The 22,427-nt window shown below is 40.6% G+C and overlaps 5 protein-coding genes across 9 annotated transcripts; 3 read left to right on the top strand and 2 right to left on the bottom strand.

Annotated features, from left to right (window-relative positions):
* The first annotated feature begins 49 nt into the window (after positions 1–49).
* LOC145712180 (uncharacterized) lies at positions 50–776 on the top strand. The gene is made up of 2 exons (XM_081789866.1): positions 50–348; positions 396–776. Exons 1-2 carry the CDS (start codon positions 205–207, stop codon positions 774–776), a joined length of 525 nt encoding a protein of 174 aa, XP_081645992.1. The 5' UTR covers positions 50–204.
* LOC145703076 (uncharacterized) lies at positions 761–1,900 on the top strand. 2 transcript variants are annotated; one of them, XM_081780399.1, is made up of 4 exons: positions 761–1,029; positions 1,081–1,310; positions 1,397–1,593; positions 1,684–1,900. In XM_081780399.1, the coding sequence occupies exons 1-4, from the start codon at positions 796–798 to the stop codon at positions 1,896–1,898; spliced, it is 876 nt and encodes a 291-aa protein (XP_081636525.1). In that variant the 5' UTR covers positions 761–795; the 3' UTR covers positions 1,899–1,900. The 2 variants fall into 2 exon arrangements, with proteins under 2 accessions (XP_081636525.1, XP_081636518.1); XM_081780392.1 differs by having other exon boundaries at positions 1,081–1,331.
* A 522-nt stretch (positions 1,901–2,422) lies between these two features.
* LOC145695457 (syntaxin-like) lies at positions 2,423–10,117 on the top strand. Of its 4 annotated transcripts, XM_081772441.1 has the most exons (10): positions 2,424–2,577; positions 3,473–3,556; positions 5,043–5,142; positions 5,370–5,518; positions 5,564–5,631; positions 5,682–5,802; positions 5,849–5,974; positions 6,085–6,195; positions 7,233–7,301; positions 8,393–8,558. In XM_081772441.1, the coding sequence occupies exons 1-10, from the start codon at positions 2,548–2,550 to the stop codon at positions 8,522–8,524; spliced, it is 990 nt and encodes a 329-aa protein (XP_081628567.1). In that variant the 5' UTR covers positions 2,424–2,547; the 3' UTR covers positions 8,525–8,558. The 4 variants fall into 4 exon arrangements, with proteins under 4 accessions (XP_081628570.1, XP_081628568.1, XP_081628567.1 ...); XM_081772444.1 differs by lacking the exons at positions 6,085–6,195; positions 7,233–7,301; positions 8,393–8,558 and adding exons at positions 6,218–6,328; positions 9,694–10,117 and having other exon boundaries at positions 2,423–2,577; XM_081772443.1 differs by lacking the exons at positions 7,233–7,301; positions 8,393–8,558 and adding an exon at positions 7,928–8,054 and having other exon boundaries at positions 2,426–2,577.
* A 2,470-nt stretch (positions 10,118–12,587) lies between these two features.
* LOC145695365 (uncharacterized) lies at positions 12,588–13,201 on the bottom strand. The gene is made up of 3 exons (XM_081772364.1): positions 13,039–13,201; positions 12,844–12,993; positions 12,588–12,805 (listed from the first exon to the last, which is right to left on the bottom strand). The coding sequence occupies exons 1-3, from the start codon at positions 13,180–13,182 to the stop codon at positions 12,650–12,652; spliced, it is 450 nt and encodes a 149-aa protein (XP_081628490.1). The 5' UTR covers positions 13,183–13,201; the 3' UTR covers positions 12,588–12,649.
* A 1,769-nt stretch (positions 13,202–14,970) lies between these two features.
* On the bottom strand, positions 14,971–17,278 carry LOC145703437 (uncharacterized). Its single transcript, XM_081780799.1, has 8 exons — positions 17,160–17,278; positions 16,906–17,110; positions 16,427–16,854; positions 16,152–16,381; positions 15,831–16,107; positions 15,663–15,790; positions 15,274–15,624; positions 14,971–15,208 (listed from the first exon to the last, which is right to left on the bottom strand). Exons 2-6 carry the CDS (start codon positions 17,097–17,099, stop codon positions 15,705–15,707), a joined length of 1,215 nt encoding a protein of 404 aa, XP_081636925.1. The 5' UTR covers positions 17,100–17,110; positions 17,160–17,278; the 3' UTR covers positions 14,971–15,208; positions 15,274–15,624; positions 15,663–15,704.
* Positions 17,279–22,427: the final 5,149 nt, after the last annotated feature.

The raw sequence follows: 22,427 nt of genomic DNA, 5'->3' as shown, positions 1-22,427 counted from the left end.
CGCCCCGAGTCAAAAGCGAGGAAACGCGGAGGCGTGTCTGAACCAACCAGAGCCCGCGCCCTCAAAAATATCAACTGCCTAATTTCGAGCCAAATCGATATCGCGCGCTTTTTTTGAGCCAAAACACCTCCAAAAAGATTCAAATAGCATTTTTGAGTCGATAGAGAATAATTTTGAGTATAACAAGTACAGTAAACAGTGATCATGTGGCATCTCATTGAAGAAAATACGATGACAGTAGGAGTGCCTTTTTCGAGGCAGTTTCGGAAGATAATCACGAGTGATCTTTATGGAATCGGCGATCTTTCGGACCGAAAATTCAGCCATCAAGAAATTGCTACAATGCAGGTAAAATTCATAATGATCTACTTTCCTTTCTACCATTTTTTCTAAAGACCGGAACAGTCGTCTCCTTCCACGAACGAGGCTCCGAACTCCGCCGAGGAACCTTCCTCGTCTCTTCCGTCTCCGTCCTCCGTCGAATCTCCCCCGGCCAACTGATCGGCGAGCTACTTTCAAACCAAGAACTCACTCACTTCTGCCAAATCAAGAATCTATCGACAAAGACCTACGCTACATCTGTGATAGAAGCATACGAATTCGTCAAAAAAGTCGGCGAAAATACCCGAATCATGCAGAAAATTTCGATGAACAAGAACATCGTTCCCGCGAATAAAAGAGCGCTGCCGAGAGAGCCAGTTCAGGTTATCAATGTCGATCCAGGGATGGTTCGAGGATTTTCCTTGAGTAAAATTTTCAATGATTATATTTTTTGAACCGTGAAAAGACCCGCAAATGAAAAAGCAAAAGAGCGCCGAAGAAAGCTTCACCCGTGACTTCCCAAAAGGAAAACCGTCAACTGAAAACAAAGAAGAAAATTATATCGACGATGATGATGACAAACCTGTCATTGACAGCTTTCATGTTTCCAATAGCAATAAAGTCCACACCGTCGAGGATAGCGATGACGATACCGGAGACGTCAAAGTCGAGCTAATCGAAGAAGATGACGAAGAAATCGAGGAAATCGTAAGTGAACTGATGAAATAACAAAGAAGACAGATCTTATGTCATTTTTAGCGGTCAGAGCCCCCACCTCCTATAGCAATACCTCAGAAGCTAGATACAGAAGCTCAGGCGAATACAGCTCTGCAAATACAACGACTTCTTGAGTATCAAAAACAGATGCAGACCTTGAAACTCAGTCCGCAAATCAGACGAACCGGCGAAGTGGTCAATAGTGGCGTCAGAAAATACAACTCTCCAGGCACCATCCGCGATATTTCCTTCAATCAAGGGAATCCTTCAAAGTACGGAAGAATAACCGTCATGTAAGAATTTGCTTCTTACTTTCTTTTTTTCAAGAATTTTCTTCGTTTTTATTCGTGCTTTTCAGGGGCTTGGTATTCCGAATAGAAGTGGAGGGAAAGGTCTACAATTACAAGCTGAAAACTCTGTCTTACTGTAAGGCAGGGATTGTAGCTTATCTCGGCTGTGTTAATCAATCACGTGGGAAACGGCCACTTTCTTGCGAAGGAGCTTGTAAGGCGACTGCTCGGTTGGTGTTGGATTCTAGTTTGCCAGAGCTAGTAGGCAAGGGCTTCAAAAAGAAAATTAAGGGAATAACATGAGTTGAGTAATACTGTATTACTAATACAGTAATATTTTGAAGCCTTTAAAAAGATGCTCACCAGCGAAAGTCCCTCAGCTACTCAGAACCCATTCTTCGCAAAATTTCGACGTACCGTTCCGCCGAAACCAGCTACCAAAGTCACGTTTCCGAAGCCTGCGAGTGGAATGGAATTTCGTACACTGCCCATCCGGAGAACTTTGCACAAGCCAACCTCACTCCTGTACAGATTGCCCCTGCCCATAAAGTCGCAATAAATAAAATTTGAATATAAAGGGGATTTCTCCAATCCACGTGGGCGCCAAGTAATGCCCTGCGGCCAAGTGCCCAGGACAGGTGGCGGCGCTCGAGGGCTGATGCCATCGTGTTTTGGAAAGGATACTGTATTTCTCAGCCTATTTGAAAATTCCATTACTATTTTTATACACTACTCAAACAAGAAAGAGAGGCACAGAGAGAAAATCAGACAATATCGATTTGAATTTGAATTCAGAAGACTCTAACTGTAAGAAATTATCTATATTTTTAAGAATTTGTCGGAGACAAAATTTAAATTAAAATCTTTTTTTATCATTTTTTTGTTATTTCTAGAATATTTTCAAAAAGAAAAATAAAGAAAAAATCCTAAAATCAATATTTTACTATAAATGATTCATCAAGGATGAGTAATATGGTTCTAGAATGAGTCATAATTGATAAATTCAGTCGGAATTGGATTCGCTGTTTTGAGCCAATCAGGAGCGCCCTTGGCGAGTTGTGAATCGCGCAGCGCCGCCGCCAGCCAGATCCGAGCTGAAAAAAGACGGAGGACGAGAAATAGAGAAAATTAAATAAAACAAAACACAAACCAAAACACTCACGAAAACCAAAGAAACAAAAAGAAGAAATAGAGATTTTGCAGAAGTGAAGAAGAAAGAATGAGGGATCGCCTCGCCGAGCTTGTAACGGTAATTACTAATAATTACGGTCATTTTATGGCTAAGGAAATCGTAGGATACAGAATAAATAGCGATTCACAAATTTATTCACAAACGTTTATTAGGAAAATGGCCAGTTTTGTCTATTTTTATGCCAAAAAAGCATGAATTCGAAGTCAACATTTTCATAAAAAGTCATGTTACGGGGTTAATATTAAATTTTCGGTCATAACTTACGTTTTTGCTCGCTTTTATCAAAAATTATTCTGATGAAGATCTTGAATGGAATGCAAAATACGTCCGAAAATGCATTCTCTGATTAATTTTCTTTTGATAAGCTGATGAAAAAAGTCGCATTTTTAGATTTTTAAATATTTATTCTAACAAGTCATACTGAAAAAATATTCATACACTAAATTTTTCATTTTTCGAGCTGCTAAATTTAAATTTCTTCATAAATTTTGCTAGATCAAAAAGAATGATTTGATCTTTATGAATCAAAAATTATGATCTGTGTTTTGAGTAATTGCCCCTCAAATTTAAAATTACCCACGTGGAACGCTTCTTTTTATTATTTGCCTAAGGAAGTTCTGAACTGTGTCTTTCGAAAGTGGACTTTTGAAAAGAGTCACTTTTGATTTTATTTCCTTCCTTCCGCAGTTGAGCGCGGCGCTTTGTTTCGACCTGGCACCGGCTCTTCAGAAGCTGAAACATTAATGCTCCTCTCGAAGCGAAAGCTAAACATACGCATTCTAGCGTTGAGCCGATATTAAAATTAGTTTAACTTTCAAAATATAGACGCATCAATATTCTACTCATTATTTTAGCTCTGTTTTTTTTCCTTAGTTTGAGAATAGCTTATTTCTTCGACCAAAAATAAACCCTTTCGTTTATCACGTGCTTATCCCATAATTAACACTTTTAGGCGCGAGGGCCCGATGAACCTACAGACACAGTTGTTTCAATTCCAGATGGGAATTCAAACTTTATGCAGGATTTCTTCAACCAGGTAACTAAAAAGACCTTTGATCAGATTTGGGCCCCCACTGACCTGAATAGTAATAATACAGACGGCTTTTAAATCGACTGATTGGTTTTGCATCATAAGAGGATGCAGAGGGTATTATCTACCTGTAGATAATTTCCTAGATTTCTTCGGGCCGGATTAGGTTCGGACAAAAAGTGCGTTCTGATCCGGCTCGGGAAATTAGAAAAACCGATTTTATTTTAATTGAAATCAAGGAGGAATCTTCTTCAACGAACCTCCTGTTTGTAGTCATACAGTACTTAGAGGCTTTCCAAGTTCACGGGGGTTGCAAGCGATGAGGGGGCTTAGCAAAGTAGGGAGCTTATCCAACATAACTGTAGCTACTTTTTTCGAATCGATAAATTGATCCCTTCCCAAAGAATTCTCATAATGTGAGCTGACAATATTAATTATTCACCAGATACATTAACGGCGAGTTATAACGGTTCCTCGGACACATCTTCACTAGATTATATGCGTCATTCGCACATTTTAATTTTATAATATGCTAAAAATAAGCAATCAGTTCGAAATGACGTCATTTTGAAGTAAAAATCAATTTTCATCAAACTTATGCTATTAAATTTTAAAAGTATCTATCGGTGCGAGTTTTAGATTGATTGCAGGAGGATCTTTTTAAAATTGTCTACCAGACAAAACGGCGATAATGAAGAGATCCTCTACTTAGGAATTATACCAATCTTGAGCCAGTGAGAGTGCCTCCAGCGAATCAGAAAGATTGTATGAAAAATTGCCTTAAAATCGAGGGTCTTAAAAAGAGCAAGATTAATAATTTGTCAATACAGCTACACGGACAGTGAGAAAAAAGGGGAAGGGTTCATATGAGACAGGTGTCAAGTAGTTTTCAAATGTATTGCTCGCGCATGTTGAAATCGATATATTGACAGAGTTTACTGCCCGTTTTTTTCTTCCTCGTCAGACAGAATAATATCGCTCTTCCCGAGCTGGACGCGGGCTCATCGCTTGTAACGGGCACTAAGCCGCAGTTCTTGGATTGCGCCATAGTTGTGACACTGTATCTGGCTTTAGCAAGGTCGTGCGGTCACGTGAATATCCGCATTTTCAAACCAACGCTCTATTGTGTTTCAAGAACTTGAACTTGATCGGTGACATGCGTTTCTAAAAGTTTAATTTTTCTCCAACGAAGCGTTCTTCCTGGCCTGCCGGCGGGATTTATTCCAAAATCAACGATGATTAATTTTTCATCCTCCGGATCAACTTAGATTAAGTTCCAAGGACATGTTCGTCCTTGAAAGTTCCAAGTTCAAACTGAAAATATGGGGTATCTTCAGGAAATTACAGTTCTTCTTAGACATTCTTTTTCATGCCTATTTGAAGATGATTATCTGTCCGTTTTGGGTCCAAATCTGACTCAAAGACAACTGCTCCCCATTTCTTTCAAATATATGTAAATGTGAGTGAATTGCTGAATGTCAATTTTCTTTAGGTCGAAGAAATCCAATCCGACATTGACAAAATCCAAGCCAAAGTAGAAGATGTCAAGTTAAAACATTCGACGATCCTGAGTAGTGCCCAGACAGATGACAGTAAGTTTATCCAATTTAGCCCCGTCCCAATTAAATCTTCCCTAAAAAGTCAAGTCTGGAGAGAGATCACCCTATCGAGGCCATTGATTAAACTAAAAACACAGCAAGCGCAATTTTCGAGCATCGCTCCATCAGCCACCTCCCTTGCTTTTCTCAAGGGCCTCATCAATTTTCCATCTCTTCAGATAAATTAATATATACAGTCATTTGCTCATGTACCAATCTAGAACTGAATGAACAGCTGGAAGAGCTGATGGCGGAAATCAAACGAACGGCAAATCGCGTCCGGTCGAGGCTAAAAGCAATCCAGCAACAGATCGAGCAAGAAGAGTCGACTCAGAACCAATCCGCAGACTTCCGTATCAAGAAAACTCAGGTGCTCTTAGCCCATTTACAGTCATTTCTTACCGTGTTTGTTCAGCATTCGACGTTATCGAGGACGTTCATAAAAGTTATGAACGAGTATAACCAGGAGCAAAACTTATACAGGTCAGCCACAGGCTTGAGAATCCTGAATCTAATGAGAATTTGAATTTCAGGGATCGATGTAAACAGAGGATCGAAAGACAACTGGGAATCATCGGAAAAGCAGCAACAGACAACGAAATCGAAGAAATGATCGAACAGTCGAAAGATGGAAACTTACAAATGTTCACGGGGGTAACTGCCTTCTCAAGTCTTATTTTGTAGTTAGTCATGGATTTAGATTAACATGGACGCGCAGCAAACGCGTGAAATCGAGGCACGTCACAACGATATTTTACAATTGGAGAAGTCGATCAAGGAGCTGCACGATTTATTCATGGATATGTGCCAGCTTGTCCAAGAGCAGGTACTTATTTGTTGTTTTGATTACGAAGGAGATCTGAACTTTTCTTTGAAAAGGAGGTCTTCTTGGTAGTTCTCTTTGTTGTCAGTATCGTTGTATCTAAATTGTTAAAGGGTGATATGGTCGATAGGATTGAAAATAACGTCTTCCAAACCCAAGATTACGTCGAAAAGGCGGTGGAGCAGACGAAGAAGGCCGTCGAATACCAAACGAAGAGTCGCAAAGTAATTAAACCTTAACATTCAGGGCGAAATGGTAGACCGCATCGAGTACAATGTCGAGAACTCGGTCAACTACGTCTCGAGTGCCGTCAGTGACACTAAAAAGGCGATCATGTACCAGTCCAAAGCGAGACGGGTAAAGTTTTATGTCGTAACCAAGGCTGCTTCCAGATTAAAAGTCTATCTTTGCATTAATAATTCTAATATTTTAGTCAACCAAATTAAAAAAATAGAACGAATCTTTTTATAACTGAGCAATTTTCTTATTCTTTATATAGCAGTTATCCAAATTTATTCAAATACGATTGTTAGTTCTTAAGGTGACTACTGAAAAAGTCGTGAGCTTTTCTTACCCTGTCCATGGCTGTCGATTTCGGAGCGTTCTTTTTTCTCCGCGATTTCGCCGCGGAAAATCCACAACTTTTTTCGCGGATGATCCGCGCGGAAATCCGTGCGGAATGAAGCGGAAAAAAGGGTAGCGGAGAATGCGGAAGATCCGCGAAAATAAAGCTCGCTTGATTGGCTTTCTAATTTTGCTGGCTCGTTTGATTGGCTCGAGAAAAATGGGTAGCGGAGAATGCGGAAGATCCGCGCGCGCGGATAAAATCGGCCGATCGGACGATCGGAGAATAGCGCGGAGAAACGGAGAAAATCAGCGGATTTTCCGCTAAAAATCGCGGAGAATCGCAAACGCTCCGAAATCGACAGCCCTGACCCTGTCTTTAAATTCGAGACATACTGTTAATTTCGGTCGAAAATCTGCCCCTTCCTCAAAAATATGCCCGCATAGATAGACTTTTAAGCCGCATAACGCCACACAATTGGCGGTAGACTGCGTGAATAAATCAGCACATCCCTTCCTCAGTGAACTTTTATTCGCTGCAAATTGCAGCCTGCAATCTACCGCCTAAATATACGTTCGTCCCGTCAAAAATTGTAATTTTGCACAAGAATTTAAACACCAAAGTTGTCACTGATGCATTATTTTTTCGCCGCGGTTCACGATTTTTATTTTAAAAATTTTTGAATGCGATTTTCAGAAATATCTAAAAATCGCGGCGGCGCTTTCAGTACTCGTGATTGTACTGGCGCTGTATTTTTGGATCTCCGTAAGTCTCGAGTTCGTGATTTGGCTTGAGCGCGTGTTTTCTACCATTATCAACGCTCGTCTGATTATTTTAACTCTCGCCTGAGGAGGGTTAAAATAACCGGACAGAAGGAGAAAGGGACAAAGTGATTGTTGCCCCTTGAACTCTCAGCGGTGACCTCGGATGAGCGTGATACGATGATTTGATTTGTGATTCTATTGATTTACAAGATTGATTAACATATGAAGGCATTATATTAACTGTTTTCTTTTCCTAAGAAATGCATTGCCATCACGATTTGTGTGATCATAACGATAGGGACTGGTTTGTACTAATTTAGGAATAATTGAAGACTTCATAAAAAAGGATTCGAAAGTTCTATCTTAGACTAAGATTCTTAGTTAAATTAGCAATAAGAAAATATTTTTGGAAAGCTACCAATATTATTGTGAACCAAAACAAAAGTCATCCTGGTCCTGATTCTGGTTCTTAAATTGACCTAAGTTGACTCTAAAAGAAACCAAAGCTACAGTCATCCTTATTCTGATCCTGGTCCTCTGAGAGGCTGAAGAAGTTCAACGCTCAACAAGTTCCCTTTTTCCCTAGAATTTTTCAATTTTTCGCCTCCATCTTAACATTTTTTCCAGAAAAAGATCATCTTGATTTCGATCTGCGTCCTCGTACTCTGCATAATCGTCATCGTTTTGGCGATTAAATTCGCGCCCAAAGACGACACCGCAGAAACTCAAAACTAGAATTCAAAGTCAAAGTCAATATCAAAAAAAAAAGAATGATACTTTCAAAGTCCGTCAAAAACCTCTAGAAGCAAAGTATTTAAAAAAGCCAAAACCATTAGCATTCGCAGTTCCAAGGATATCAACTCTGTGTTTACTTTATATATAAATATTGTAAATAATGTCTTCACCTAACAAAAATGTCTTCAATCATTCATGTCTTGTGATTTTCATTCATCTGCTAACCTACCATTTGTTCTGTTTGCTTGAGTGTGAGTGGGGTTGAAGAGTGCTTTTATTACTACCATTTATTTTCGTACCTTTTATAGCATTTTTGAGACAGAAGCGCTAGAATAAATTAACTTTAATTTTCTGTAGCTGAAAGCAGCCCAGTTGACATTATTTCTTCTCCTCCTTGCGGCCTTTTTCGTGGCCCTGGTCGTTTTGAAAACGCGCTGTCAAGAAAATTTAAACAAACTAGCTGTATTCGTCGCTTTAAAACAACCCTAATTTATTTCCTTCCCCTCGCACTCGACAAAAAAAAACCACTTCATTCGTTGCTCTGAAATTTCACAACACAGTTATTTAACTGGTTCGTAAATTATTAAAACTATTTAAAAAGTTCAATTGTGTATTTGTCTCGTACTTGTTTGTCACGTGATTCTGTCATTGAATTTTCCAAAAGAGAAAGAAAAGAAAATTCTTTGGGAAATTCATTGAGTTTGTTTTATGTTGTCAATTTGTTGCAGAAAGCAGGGCAGGTTTTTTATACTATAAAATAAAGATTATAAATCTATATAATAATATATAGAATTATAAAGACGATAATATGTATATTTTTGCATTATTGGCTCAGAGCTTCGACGAAATAATTTGATTAGACAGACGTTAAAACAGAGTGTGTTTGGGTTGTTAATCAAGCAAGTGAGCTGTTCGGCGAAAAATAAATTAGCCAAACTGACACGTATCGATCTACCACTCAATATCATGGCTACTAACAGCCACGAGCAATCTAACCACGTCGATCTTCAATTGCAGCCGGACTAAGGCCGCGTCTCAGAATCCTCGTGGAGGATCGAACTTGAACTTTCAATTCACTAAATTCAATCGAGAAGGAGTGCATTTCTCGCCCAAAGTTGGGAGAACAGCTGCTCGAAAGATTGCATCATCCAAAATCACTGGAGCTTAAAATCCTCCAAAGAGCACTTGTTTGTGTTGTATTAGTCCAGTTCCGTGAAATTTTAGATACCCGCGTTTATGCACCACTTGGTCCCAAGAACTTCCACTCTTGTTATTATACGTTCCGACTGATTGAACCCCTTCAATCAAGACTCTTCCTCGGATCGAGCCTTTTCTTAGTTGAGCCATGGTTTAATGCATCCTTTAGGGGCGAAAATTTCGTGCAAAATTATAATATCAATGAAAATTATGAAATTTTACATAATTTTTTTATTTATCTAAAATCGACTAGACCAGGGGTGGATATTTTGGTATCAACATAATTTTCAAATTTGCAACTTATAAATTTAAAAGATTCTTGCTCAAAGACAAAATTGCTGCACTTAAATTCCTATATTCGCTGAAAGAATGATAAGAAACTATATTTAGTCACCAAGAAAATCAATGTTATGATTTTTCAATATTTTTACTCAATTTTTTTTTTAAACTTATTCCCTTAGAAAAAACTTGCAATTCTCGCTTGCTGCACGCTGCTGATTCTCATGCTCGTCGGCTGGCTCTGGAAGACATTTGGCCTTGGCTAGATAAAAATCAGCCTCTTCTCGGGAAAACGATTCCTATTTTCTACTCTTCACTATCCTAATTTACCACCTGTCAACCAGTTTTTCAAAAAGTTACTCAATTTAAACAAAAGATATACACTCAATTATCTTCGCTAGAATTTTCTTTTCCATTTGTGCCATTACTCGACGGGTAGCTGAATTGCTTCTCGCTTATTCCATTTCATTGAAAAAAAATATTAAAAGGGCACATAAAAGTGAAAATATAAGATTTCAAACCTATTTAATCACTGTCACTATTTTGTTATCTATCTTTGTTGCCTGGTATAGCATTTATTATGAATAAATTTTGAAATACCATCTATTCGATTTGCATGGTTACCATCTTCTTGTCCCGACTCAAAGCGATAAAACAGAGTCTGATCATGGAGAATATAAAATCAGCTGAGCAGGAATCAATCTATCCATAAAGAAGCTGATGTCTTTATGAGCCCATAAATACGTGTCTCTTTCATCCCCTCAGATCAGCTCCCCGAGTTCATCCCTGTTCAGTCTTGCAGAACGCAAATGGGTACGTTTCGCGATTCCGATCAGCCGTGAATTCTACCCGAGCGTGAAACGAACCGATCGGTAGGTGGCCATCGCAATATTTAACCGCGGCCAGAACCGGTAGAGATCATCAATCTCCAACTTTCAATTACTCAAACGAGCTAAAAGAAAAGGAGCAAAAAAAAACTTTTTTCACTTCTTCAAGAGCTAACCAGCACCACCGCCAAGATGAAGATCTTCGCCCTCTTTTTCGCCCTTGCCCAGGCGATCGACTCGTCCCTGCTCGCCCTGATGATGATGCAGCAGCAGCAGATCGCTCCCACCCAGACCAACCAGATGAACATGCTTCTCCCTCTCGTTCTTCTCGATGACGATAACAACTCTACCAGCACCGACAACGCTCTCGTTCTCATGATGATGATGATGCAGGGAAACAACAACATGGCCGACACTAACATGATCCTTCCCTTCCTCCTCCTCGATGACGATGACAGCAACTCCAACGGCACTGACTTCCTCTCGCTCTTCCTCTACTCGACAATGATGCAGAACGATTGCAACGTCCGAACCGACGACGTCTTCGGCAACCTCTTGCCCCTTCTCCTCCTCGATGATAACGACTCTTCCTCTGACAACTTGATGCTCATGCTTATGTTGACCACCATGGGCAACCAACCCTTCGGCATGGATAACATCCTTCCCTACATGCTCCTTCTCGATGACGACAGCAGCAGCAACAACAACGACAACATCCTCCTCATGGTCCTTCTCAACTCCATGACCGGCGGCATGACCACCCAGCAGGGATTCGACAACAACTTCAACATGCTCCTCCCACTTGTCCTCCTCGACGACGACAACAACTCGTCCAACGATAGTCTCGACACTGACTTGCTCCTCGTCATGTTCGCCCTCCAGTCCCAGGCTCCCAACACCGCCTTCTCCACCAACATGCTCCTTCCTCTCCTCCTCATGTCTGACGATTCCTCCGACAACAACGAGAGCCTCATCTTCTACATGATGATGACCCAAGGTCAGACCCGATGCGAGCCCGTCTACACCTACGTCGAGCCCGAGCCAGTCATCGTCCAGCAGCCACAGACCGTCGACACCGTCTTCCGCACCTGGCAAGTCGACCCCGTCACCGGTGAGCGAACTCTCGTCAACGAGGAGACCAACTCCCAAGTCGTCTATGGAAACTAATCAAACCGCCGATGGCAGAACCTCTCACTGGCTGTAAGCTTCAAAAGCTCGTACAACCTTCTGCCCTGTTCTCTTTCTCCTTCAACCATTTCTCTTTATACACTTCACTGTGAGTTGTTGAAACAACTCCTTCTAGTCAAATCAATCAATAAACATAAAAATCATAATTTTTCGATGTTTTTTGTCCTTAAAATGAGCAGGAAAATATAAAAGAAACAAAAAGATCAGTGTCCGTAAAAGGAAAAATTGAAAAAAGATGCAGCACAGATATTATTTTGTGCAATCATAAATTATGCGAAAAATAAAAGCACAGTACACAAGAATAAATAAGAAACTAAAAAATGAACTTATTTTGGAAGTTACGAGGTGAATAAAGATAACTGGAATTGCTGCAAAGATCAGCAGAAAAAATAAGCAAAGAACATAAGCAGCTGCATATCTAAGTAGCGAATAAATACTAGCCCATAATTCTCTCATAAAATTTCTTTTGTTCTGAGATAATCGTTGTTGAGTTGCAGGTTGAGTATAGGACTGGCTTGGAGAAAGCGGAATCGGGACTTATTTTAAGTCAATTTGGTTTTGCTAGCTTAAGTTTACCTGATGTCCACTGAGCTGTAGACATAGAGACTTCGTAGGAAGGTGGATCTGCGATCCTGATTATCTGGTCATTTCTTGTGGAACGGTCAATGTTCATCGTGTTATTTTTCTGTTTATAGTAAATAAGCTGGTGAGCGAGAAATCATAATAATCAAATAAGGAAACTTTTCCCTCTAACGCCGTAAAAAGGAAATGTTGCGAATGAGTTTCTCGCTGACTAAGTCAGCCTGACTTGACATTTTGATTTATTTTCATTATTCGGGTATTTTCCCTTATTCATTACAATTATACACAATATCTGAAAACATCAGTTTTGTCGATTTTATTATTTGAAAGTTAGTTTAATGCTCACGTAAGAATAAGGAAGAAAGGGTACAGAGGAGATTATTTGAGCAAAAAAGTCTACTAGGGTTAGTATTAGATGGCTCCCGACATGACCTCGGAATCTTGGTAAAGTTTTAATTAACATGATTCCAAGGCCAGGCAGGAGTATTTTTACTGCAAATGCGAAAGTCAGGATAAGAGTTGCAGGAATAAAGAAGGCTTTCTATTTGTCTTTCGGCTGGAGGACTTTCTTGACGATATCGCCAACCTTTTCGTCTGTCGCAGACCAAACGATGACTTCCATCAGAACAGGCAGGAATTTTTCCTCTTGCTCGTATTTTTCCAAGGCCGAGAGAACCTTGTCGCACATGGCAATTGACTAAAATATTGAATCTTTAGTTCCTTATTTTTTTTTACCTTTCTGGCATTTTCGTTTTCAGAAACTTTTGCAATCAAAAGATGCAGGTCAGTCACTGAGTTTCGTTTGAGGGCAATGTTCAGAGGAAGATATTTGATGAGTCGATCAGCCTTCTTCCAATTTAGAGATGAGCTGCGGGCAAAAAAGATCTAGAATAAGCTCTGTTGGCTGAGTCGGCAAAAATTTATCTCTACCTGAAACAAAGCCATGAAAACATAGAGGACAAAGAGAATCTCCGCGAATCGTTCCCAAGTGCCCAAGCTCTTGAAGTAGCATTTGGTCGTGGTCCATGTCTGCTCTTCTTGGGGTCCTTCCGAAATGTTCAAGGCTTTTGGCATGTATTTGTACCAGTAGACCTCAGGCAGTTTGCAATTGATACCCTTCGAAACGACTAAAATATTGCAATATTCAGATTATTTGAATCAAGTTTGTTTCTTACAGAGAAGTCGCCAGATGTAGAAGTATCCTAGAGTCCCAGCACAAACCAAAGTCATCAGAAACGAGTTCAATCTGTTCAGATCAACGGTTCTGATGAATTGTTTCGAGGATGCGCGGGTCTCAAGATACTCATCAAACTCGATGAATTTCGCATAAATATTGTTCTCGGCGTAGTACTTGTCGAGAGACGTCTGACAAAAGGATGTCATGTGGCTATAAATTCCTATCTTTTCTCGATCTGACCTCCAGTTCCTGAATTTTATGCGAAAGATTTCGGAAAGATTGGATTTCTTCATCGTTCATGTCCACTTGAGAGTCATTTTTCTAAAATTGAATTTTACTCTTAGGTGTTCGCCGTAAGTTACAAACAATAAAGGCTTCAGTATCTTCTTTGTCAGAATCGTGGTCGTAGCCATTATTATTTCTTCGTGTGATTGTTGCATCAGCCGGGTAGGAGTCCAGTTTGCAGAGGGTCATGGCTTGAGTTTCTCGATGAGACATTCTCGCTTTTCGGGGTTCAGTTTTCAACGTAAAATATATACTTATAGCTAAGTAATTAACCCTAAACGTTACGATTCGCCTTCATTCTCGCCAAAGTTCCACCACTCTGAGAAGTTTTTTTGAGTTTCTTCGTGGTTTTCGCAGCCAGAAGATGGGAAATCGAGCGGAGAGCATTAATAAGGTCTCCTGCTGCTTCTTCCAAGCCATCGAAAAGATACTCAGCCTGGCTCAACCGTTTTTTACTCGTTATCTCCCAGCAAAGTCCAGTCTTGAGTAAATTTTACATGTGACCTAAATCTTTCTGAAGATTGCTTACCCAGCCACCAATTATGATCAGAGTCAGCAAATGGAAAGGAAACATCTTGACGAATTTGTAAGACATCGGCTTGGTAGGAGCAACAATTCCATTTGCATCGACTGTATAGTTCTTCAAGTTGGCGTTGCAGTAGGCATTGATGAAGTTTTGGTCGGCGAGCTGGGAGTTATCGTGGATTAGATGACCAGAGAGAGAGTGCGCTTCAGGCTTGGTCCTGATGGTACAAGTGACTATGTCCGTCGTAAAACTCGACGGCTTGATAATCTAAATTTCTCTTGAATGACTCTGCTGAAAAAACCTCTTACCAAAAGGGAGGCCAAGGCGATAGCAGGCAGGGCAGTCAGAGCATTCGTTACAAAACGATCAGTTTTGAAGATTGCTTTGATCGTGAAACTCTCTTTCTTGTCGACCAGCACGTTCGAGGCCTCAAGGGCAGAGGCCACAGCGAAAGCCGGGATGCTCATTTTGAAAATGAGCAGAAATACTTCTGACCCGTTAGTTAAAAACCGTTAGTCGATCGGGGCGGAGAATAGCAGCAGGGAGCAATAAATACTGATAATTTTCCGTGAGACAGTAGCGAACATCGATACCTTCGTTTGAAACTGTGCTATCGGAGGGTAAAGGGGCATGTTCACATGCCGGTTTTGGTTCACGGGGTTAACGAACCTAATCATAATTTCGAAAGGAATCTATTCAAAGGAGATTCTCTTGCCTTGAATTCACTTAAAAAATTTACGAATTGATAGGTCAGATTTTTGGTAAACACGTCGTACTGAAAAGCCTTCATGCTTAGGCCTTAGTCCACTGATTCTCTTGGTTGCTCTCTCTTTTTTTGCAAAAACAGATCATGACAACTCTAAATCAGCTCTCTTTTATTATATAAATAGTTTGCAATAAATAATTCTACTCAACACCTTCAATTTTTACAGAACACTCTTCGGCATCAAACGATAACGAGTTCTCCTCTGTCAGGATATCTCCGAGCTTGAGCTGTTTTTGCGGTGGGCAGTCGTTTAGCATTTGCAGGTTTTCGGGTAGCAAACTGAGTCCAGAATGGACCATCGAGGGCATTCCGAGAGGACGGGTCGTTTGAAGCATTTTTCGTTGTTCTGAAATCAACGATGAAAATCTGACACAGACAGTATTCAAGTAAGACTTGTCTTGATCAACTTACCAGCTCTATTTCTTATCATCACTTCGATCCTGTCCAAATTCGTCTTGGAAACCAAATCTCGCGGAATAAGCTGCGCCGAGGTCGAATCAGAGCCAAATCTTGTTTGTTGTCTTTGTCCTCCACAGCTGTCCAAAATATCGCGGAATACCTTCCTTGTCTCCGCATCCAGCAGCCGCCGAAGAATCGGAAGTCGAAGAGCGAGGTAGACCTCAGTACTGTCTCTTGTTCTGTAAGAGCTGCGAATGAAGTCTTTTGGGTCTCGATTCGGCGGAATTTGTCCGAGGAAGAAAGCGATTATTGCGTTGACGATTTTATGCATGTTTTCGGTTGTCAGTGGATTCTGCATCAAAGCTAAATAAACTAAGGCTTTGTCTCCAAGGTAGTCCTACCTTCTATTTCTTCTTTCTGGGGTTCCGCGTCACCGGAAAAGCTCACAGTCGATGAATTCTGTCCGGGCGGGGCAGGTGGAGAAAGAGAAGATATTTTTGTTCCGGTCGTGATGAATATATTAGCCCTCCTTGATTCAATTAAAACATTGATTTTATGATTTTACTGACCTAATCCATCAATGGGCGGAAGGTTTTCATGCTCTCCGGTGAAAGAAACTGACGAACTCGTCGTTTTCAGAAGCGATGATGCAAGGGATGAAGAAGGAAAGGAAGACGATACTTGTGGCTGATAATTTGCCAGTGCTACTGCTCCAAGGTGCGACTGAACAGTCGGAACAGACTCTATTCGCGGAAGCTTATTTGCAACTGTTGAAAGAAATCCGTTGTGAGCAGGTCTTTTCAACGGTGATTTGAAGTCGTCGCCCAAAATTTTTGATGCGAGTTCCTAAAATCATATTTTTCAAAATATCTTTTAATAAAAATAGCAACCTGGACTTTTGCTTTGTCCCAATCTCCGTGAATGTCACCGAGAAGCTCCACAGTCGCAAACAGAATCGCTAGATTGATCTTAATTTCTTTGTCTTTTTTGTTTATAAGCTCTAGCCATCCTCGGAAGCGTTCGTCAAACGAGTCAGCCGAGAGAGCCTTCTCAAGCTTGATGAGTTGTGAAAGGCAGTTGTACTTGGAGCTTGGTGATTTTACCCAGTTCTTGACGAATTCTGAAAAAAAATTAGATAGTGATCGAACATGGGAATTGAAAAAACCTTTTGAATTCGCGGAACTTGTCATGTTTTCGCTAAAAGGAATCTCGACCAAAACGTTTTCGAAAACATCTCCATCGCTTGAATTCAAGAAATCGACAATGTGCTCTTCGTTCTCAACAACATTGACTCCATCCTTTATGCTCGTGATGTTCGAAAAGCTTTTACATAGAAGTCCAGCCTTCTTCGACGACAAAAATTTTGGGGCTTTCGCAGCACCGCTGGATAACCGCAAGACTTCAAAAACGGGCTCGTGGAATTTCAACACGAAAGCAGAGAAGAGAAGTGCTGGAGCAATCGAGCCATTGTGGGCATTTCGAACCGAAAGAAGAAAGTTTCGGAGATGATCTTCTTGAGAAGACTCTCTTGGGAAGGATTCGTCGAGGCTCGATGGATGGTAGAATTGAGTCATGTCTTCTGGTATTTGAGCTCTATATAAGAGCTTTAGGATTTGTCTTCGATCAAAATAAGGTGCGGCTTACCCATTGGAATAAAATTGAGCCTTGTTCGAGAAGACCCAGTTTCCATCAGCCTGTTTTCCGAGCTTATCCGTGTACTTGAGCACTGGTATATTTTTCAATCGATCGCGTAAATACTCCTCAACTTTCTCCCTCCAGCTCTCGCGTTCCTTCACGCTCCAGAGGAGCAACACATGGTCGAGGAACAGCTTCTCCATCTTGCCACTATCTAAAATAAACCATGTCCTCGAATGTTGTCGACAAACAATTAGCCTTACCAAAAAGAACATCCTTGTCCAGCAGATGAGTCGATTTCAATCCTAGCTGCTTGTTCAAGACGGTCGATAAAAACTTGACACCGTCCGGAGCACCTTTTACAGCTGCATCGATTTTAAATATGCTTATTTTTGGATTTTAGATCCTCTTGTTTTTTTATGATTTTGGGGCCTCAAGAAATGTGTCTCCAAAAAATATTCATTTTACGTCAATGATGGTCGATGAAATTAAAAATTTTGGTGACCGAAATATCTACCAAAGCTGTTAAATCCGATTCCTGTCAATTTCCATCTTCTTCTGTTGTTGTAATTTGCAGATTAGAGAAAGCGCGCTCTTTGTTACGGTGATTTTGGATCTCTCTTTTTCTTCTTTCTTGTTGAGTTTGAGTCCTCTCGTCAACAACCAAACATAGCAAACAAAGCAACGTTGCCACACAGCCGATCGACTTCAGAAATCAAAACAAACAACTTGCCGTTTTCTCCCGCTCACACAAATTCAACTTTCCTGAAAGTTCTGTTTTTAGCACTTATGCACGTGTTATTCAATTTATTGAATATTTTCTTGAAGAATGAACATATCTAGAACCATAATCTTTGACGTGAACTCAATCTTTGTTATAGACGATATGAATATTATTTATTAAAATTTAAGTGGCTTATATCCATTTTCAGTGGATTTTCACGGTAAACTTGAACCTAAATTTTGGTTCCGAAGGTACTGTCAGTGAAATTTTATTCCTTGAATTAATTATTTTAATCTTACGTTATTTTTATATGTGATCTTCTTCGCCACAGCTCTCTACATTTTTATTTTCTTCTTCTTTTTTTTATAAAAAAATATTTAAACTTTATCTTTAGCGCTTGAAAAAATGTTATCGTGTTTGTAAAAAAATCGAAAACGCGTGCGTGATGTGCGGGGAGAGGGAGATAGCGATCGAGTTTCAAACCTGTCGCTTTCTCGTGTTGTGTGGTAGTCGTTGTGCGCGTGTGTGTGTGTTGAAGCGTTGTGGCGCGGCTGTTGAAAAACCGCACGGAGGCCACCTCACAACGCCGAAACCCAACGCCAAAAACATGACCTTCTACCACTTCAAAGGAGCAGTAAATAGCACTCTTTTCGTTATTCTGACAACTGGTAAAGCTTTTTTTTTATCAAAAGACACTCTATTTTATCAATTTTATTTACAATGATAACAATAAAAAAACACTTTATCAAGTGATCTCAATTCTACAATTTTGTTCCTTGAAACGTTTATTTACAGTCCTAGCAACGCTTTTTTGGCACATCGTTAATGTGTCATTTATCGTCTGGAAATCAAGGAAGACAAGATCTATTTATTGATGCATGAGATGAGATGAGCCGATAATTTTGGCCTGTGGTTGATTGGAACCGTCGAATTCAATTATGCTCAACAAGACAGCAGTTTTATCAAATGAAGTATGATATTTTTATTTCAATGATTTTGTTTGCAACAGGTTATTAAATAAAACTATCCGAGAGACTGATTTTCAAGCTTTTTGACACATACAGATACAGAAGCGACTTTGATGTGGCTTAGAGACTTGTTCGATTGAAAACGGTCAGTCATTTTTAAGCCTTTCCTAAGTGGAGAAATTTTGGAAAGGGAAAGTTTTTTTCTTTTATTTTGGCGATTTTTAGTGCGGACTTATGAAATGTTCATAAAACTGGACTTGAATTTGGACGTGAATTTTATAATAACTAGTCCCGTTTACAGTCTACGTCTTGGGTATTTTCAAAACCCAAGAAAAATCCAACAAACTAGGCTTCAGCTCTCGGAGTCTGGCGAAGTGGCTTGAGAAAAGAAGCTACTCAATTATACAACTTTCGCTGTCATTTCTTCAAGCTCAACTTTTCAGAAACACCAAGGCTTTGAAGCGATACACAGTCCGTAATTTGGAACATTTGCCTGGTGATCTTTTTGTATCTAAGTCCTCGGAGCGGTTCTTCTTAAATCTCTCGCGCTCGGGACAGTTCCTATCTCTGTTGTGTTGTTTTCGTTTGTCCCTCCTAACTACCGTTTTGGTTGTCCGACGTGGCCTTAAAACTGAACAAAACTGGCTCCTCGGACAACCGTTTCTTAGGACAGACTGTCTGGCAGACAGAACGGCAGAAGAGGGATGCGTGGGGATCACCGCGATCAACCCGTCAAACAAACACATTTGGTAAAGTCTATAAATGTGTCAGTTTTTTTGTTCGTCAGGGACGTGTTCTTCTGTCGGCGGGAGCGAGCAGGGGCGGCAATTACAATCAGCAGCAAAGAGCCGCGCAGGGTACTTTGGAAAAAACGAATCTCAGAAACGAACATGAAAAAAATACGAAAGGTCACATGATCAGTTTGCCGATCAAAACATTACAGTAGAATATACAAGTTCTTCTTTAAAAAAAGAGAGGGACTTTTGTTTAGGCCTGGAAACATTTTCCAGCAAATGGGCAGAAGTAGAAAAGTAGTAAGATAAATATAACATGGCGGACATAAAAATTGTTATTTATGAATTTAGTTGTTTTAATACAGGAAATTTCTATATTTGTTTTCTTTTTTGAATTGTTAAGAAAGATTGAACAGAGGAAGAAAGGTTAAACTAGTGATGCTTTTTAGGCAGGCTGTGCTTAGATCTAAAATTGGGTGCCTGTTTCTGAGAGCGTTTTTCAAAGGCCCGCTTGGCATTGCGCGTCATGCTTACCACCATGTTACGCACCTTTTTGTATGTCTGCGAAGTCTCTGCGCAGGGGTTCGTTTTCATTTTCTGGTAAAGTCGATCCCGGACAACAATCATTTCTATTTTGCCATTAGAAAAGGATCGTTGCGATTTGCGCTTACCGAGAATGTTTTCGGTGATCCAGGGTTTGTGGCGGAATTTTTCATCGTCGGAGGAAGAATCCGAGGATTCTACAATCGATCGTCGGGGCAAAGTTGGGCTGATTTCGCCTCGGAGAGGGTATTCTTCGCTGGTGGGAATGATCGGATCAGCTTCGGGATTGAAACCAGAGTGGAAGGGATCGAAGCTTCGCGCTTCTGGACGTCGGCTTGTATTTGGTTCAGTTTGGAAGGGAATCTCACGGTAGGAATTGACTTTGGAGAGTTGAGATTTCAATGGCGCGAAATTTCATCATAAAAACTACTGCATTCATTGTTTGTTTAGTGAAACATCGGGCAAAAAAGCCTTCCTGTTTATCTAGAACAATGGACTTTTCTCAACCTTCCTTGATTCTCCCGCCGTCGACAAAGATCCGCTCCTTTGAGAATGGAATCAACGAGGATCGTGTCATCTGGCCTCATTGATCGGCAAATATTCTTTGAGAAAAAAGTAGGTGTGGCAACATTTCTTATTTACCATTAAATCGTGGTCGTATTGAATCGTTCGAAACGGCATATTCCAACTCTCTAAATAATTCAACATTAGTTTCTTCTAAAAAGCTCTTGACACTCTTTATGCTGACAGATCTCTGGTTAGACTCGTTAGTTCCAAAAAGTTGCGAGTTTCTTTCTTTGTGCTCTGAATTCGAATTGAAGCTGGTCTGAGTTCTGAGCCAGCCAACGATGCGCCGCCTTGCGCTCGCCTCCTACGCACCAATTGACAAGTGTGCTCACCCTACCCATGATCCTTATTTGGCCCAGTACTGAACTCTAGGGCCAAGATGGAACAGCCTCTCTTCAAATAGAAAAAAAATGAAAGAACAGATATTCATTTCCTCAAGAACTGACGGCCCTATTAAAAATTTAAGACATTCTAGAAGCATTCTTCTACTTGCTTAGCTTCAAATCCCTCCGAAAGTCCCAGCATCATTCTATTCCTAGCCATCTTCATCTTCAAGCCCTTGTCGCCAATTGATACTGTTGTATCCAGCACCTGAAGCGAACCATTTCTATTTTGATACAGGTTCACCGTATCCACCCAGCTAGCAAAATCTGACTCGTTCCAACGTTCATTGATGGCGTTTCTGGCGCTGCATGAATAAATTCTTGAGCAGCCAAATTTAAAAATTCATCCTCATGCCGGCCAATGCAGGGCTCCCGGTAATACATAATCGTCCCTTCTTTCTTCTCTCGTTTTTTCTCTGTCTGGTATTTTGCGGATGATCCTGTTGCGGATCTTAACACAGATGAGAAGTGCCGCACTTGAGAGAGAAAAATGAAATTGGATTTTTTTCACTTTTCGAAGCTCGAAAACAGAGATTAAAAGTTGAAGATGAAGAAGTCGGATTTATTTACCTCCTAAAATGCTCTTGGCTCAGTTTGTGTGGCCTCTTGCGTTTGGGCTGCCGTTAGAAAAGGATTATAATATCCAGGTTTGTTCATACTTATTTTTACGTCATTTTCTATCAACTGACTTATCAGCTGCGGCTACCTGGATCGAATGAAAATGACCCGCGAGTGATAAACAACATCAACATCATCATCAACGTTGGCCCTGGTGACGAAAATGTAGATCTGGAAACAAGCAAGGAGAATCTACAAACGCCCCTGCTTGAAACGTCCTCAATATCCACTCAGTTGGAAAAAACAACTTCCAGCTACAATGAATTGACGACAGTGGCGGAAAAGATTGCCGATAATTACACTTCGACAGACAGAGATATTTCATCAGCTACTACTTCCACTTTACCGTCTTTGGAGACATCTGAGAATGACACCGTCAGTGATTCGTTTTATTCCACAGTCGGCGCGACAACAGAGCCACCCTGGACGGCGATGATGTCATCTACAACGTCTATGAATTCAGAAACAAGTGCGATAACGAGCATTGCTCCTGAAACGTCATTAATAGAACCGGTGGGAACTGGAGATGAGATTCTTGGATCTGAGCAGAATATTTCCACGATGACGGCAATTTATAACCCCTTATTGAGCACAATTGCTGACCGAGTACCAATCAGTTCGAATTCTGGGGAAAAATCATTGAACAAAGATGCTGATATTTCTTCAATTGAGATGGGAACTTTTCCGGAAGAAACAACAACTCAAGCTCCAAAAATAAACTCTACGGAGCCCCACTTTTTATCATCAACATCCGTGGCCACCCCAGCGCCCAGCACGGGCACGGAGAGACACGCCACCTTGAACACGACCCCAGATTATCAGAACGACAATGATGAACGAGACGAAAAAGTCACAAACTCGACGGAAATTCTCAAAACAGCCGGCACCATAACTTCCAGTTTTACTTCCGCTGCTGAAGACTTAACGAGCACATCGGTTTCAGCTCTTGAGCCAACGTGGGAAATCTCAAACCAAACACAATTGTCTAAGGTCG

This window comes from Oikopleura dioica, chromosome 1, assembly GCF_907165135.1.
Source record: "Oikopleura dioica chromosome 1, OKI2018_I68_1.0, whole genome shotgun sequence".
Classification (NCBI taxonomy): Eukaryota; Metazoa; Chordata; class Appendicularia; order Copelata; family Oikopleuridae; genus Oikopleura; species Oikopleura dioica.
Note: the sequence above shows the minus strand (reverse complement) of the source record. Positions and strands in the feature narration are given on the sequence as shown.

Coding starts and splice junctions, on each gene's coding strand:
- LOC145703076 (XM_081780392.1), top strand. CDS start 796: ATGAAAAAGCAAAAGAGCGCCGAAGAAAGCTTCACCCGTGACTTCCCA. Junction 1,030..1,080: donor ACGAAGAAATCGAGGAAATC/GTAAGTGAACTG, acceptor TGTCATTTTTAG/CGGTCAGAGCCCCCACCTCC. Junction 1,594..1,683: donor TAGTTTGCCAGAGCTAGTAG/GCAAGGGCTTCA, acceptor GCCTTTAAAAAG/ATGCTCACCAGCGAAAGTCC.
- LOC145695365 (XM_081772364.1), bottom strand. CDS start 13,182: ATGCCAAAAGCCTTGAACATTTCGGAAGGACCCCAAGAAGAGCAGACA. Junction 12,994..13,038: donor TTTTCATGGCTTTGTTTCAG/GTAGAGATAAAT, acceptor AGCTTATTCTAG/ATCTTTTTTGCCCGCAGCTC. Junction 12,806..12,843: donor AAAACGAAAATGCCAGAAAG/GTAAAAAAAAAT, acceptor TCAATATTTTAG/TCAATTGCCATGTGCGACAA.
- LOC145695457 (XM_081772441.1), top strand. CDS start 2,548: ATGAGGGATCGCCTCGCCGAGCTTGTAACG. Junction 5,803..5,848: donor ACTTACAAATGTTCACGGGG/GTAACTGCCTTC, acceptor TCATGGATTTAG/ATTAACATGGACGCGCAGCA. Junction 5,975..6,084: donor GCCAGCTTGTCCAAGAGCAG/GTACTTATTTGT, acceptor AAATTGTTAAAG/GGTGATATGGTCGATAGGAT.
- LOC145703437 (XM_081780799.1), bottom strand. CDS start 17,099: ATGGAGAAGCTGTTCCTCGACCATGTGTTGCTCCTCTGGAGCGTGAAG. Junction 16,108..16,151: donor GGGACAAAGCAAAAGTCCAG/GTTGCTATTTTT, acceptor ATATGATTTTAG/GAACTCGCATCAAAAATTTT. Junction 15,791..15,830: donor TCCGCCCATTGATGGATTAG/GTCAGTAAAATC, acceptor AATTGAATCAAG/GAGGGCTAATATATTCATCA.
- LOC145712180 (XM_081789866.1), top strand. CDS start 205: ATGTGGCATCTCATTGAAGAAAATACGATGACAGTAGGAGTGCCTTTT. Junction 349..395: donor AAGAAATTGCTACAATGCAG/GTAAAATTCATA, acceptor TTTTTTCTAAAG/ACCGGAACAGTCGTCTCCTT.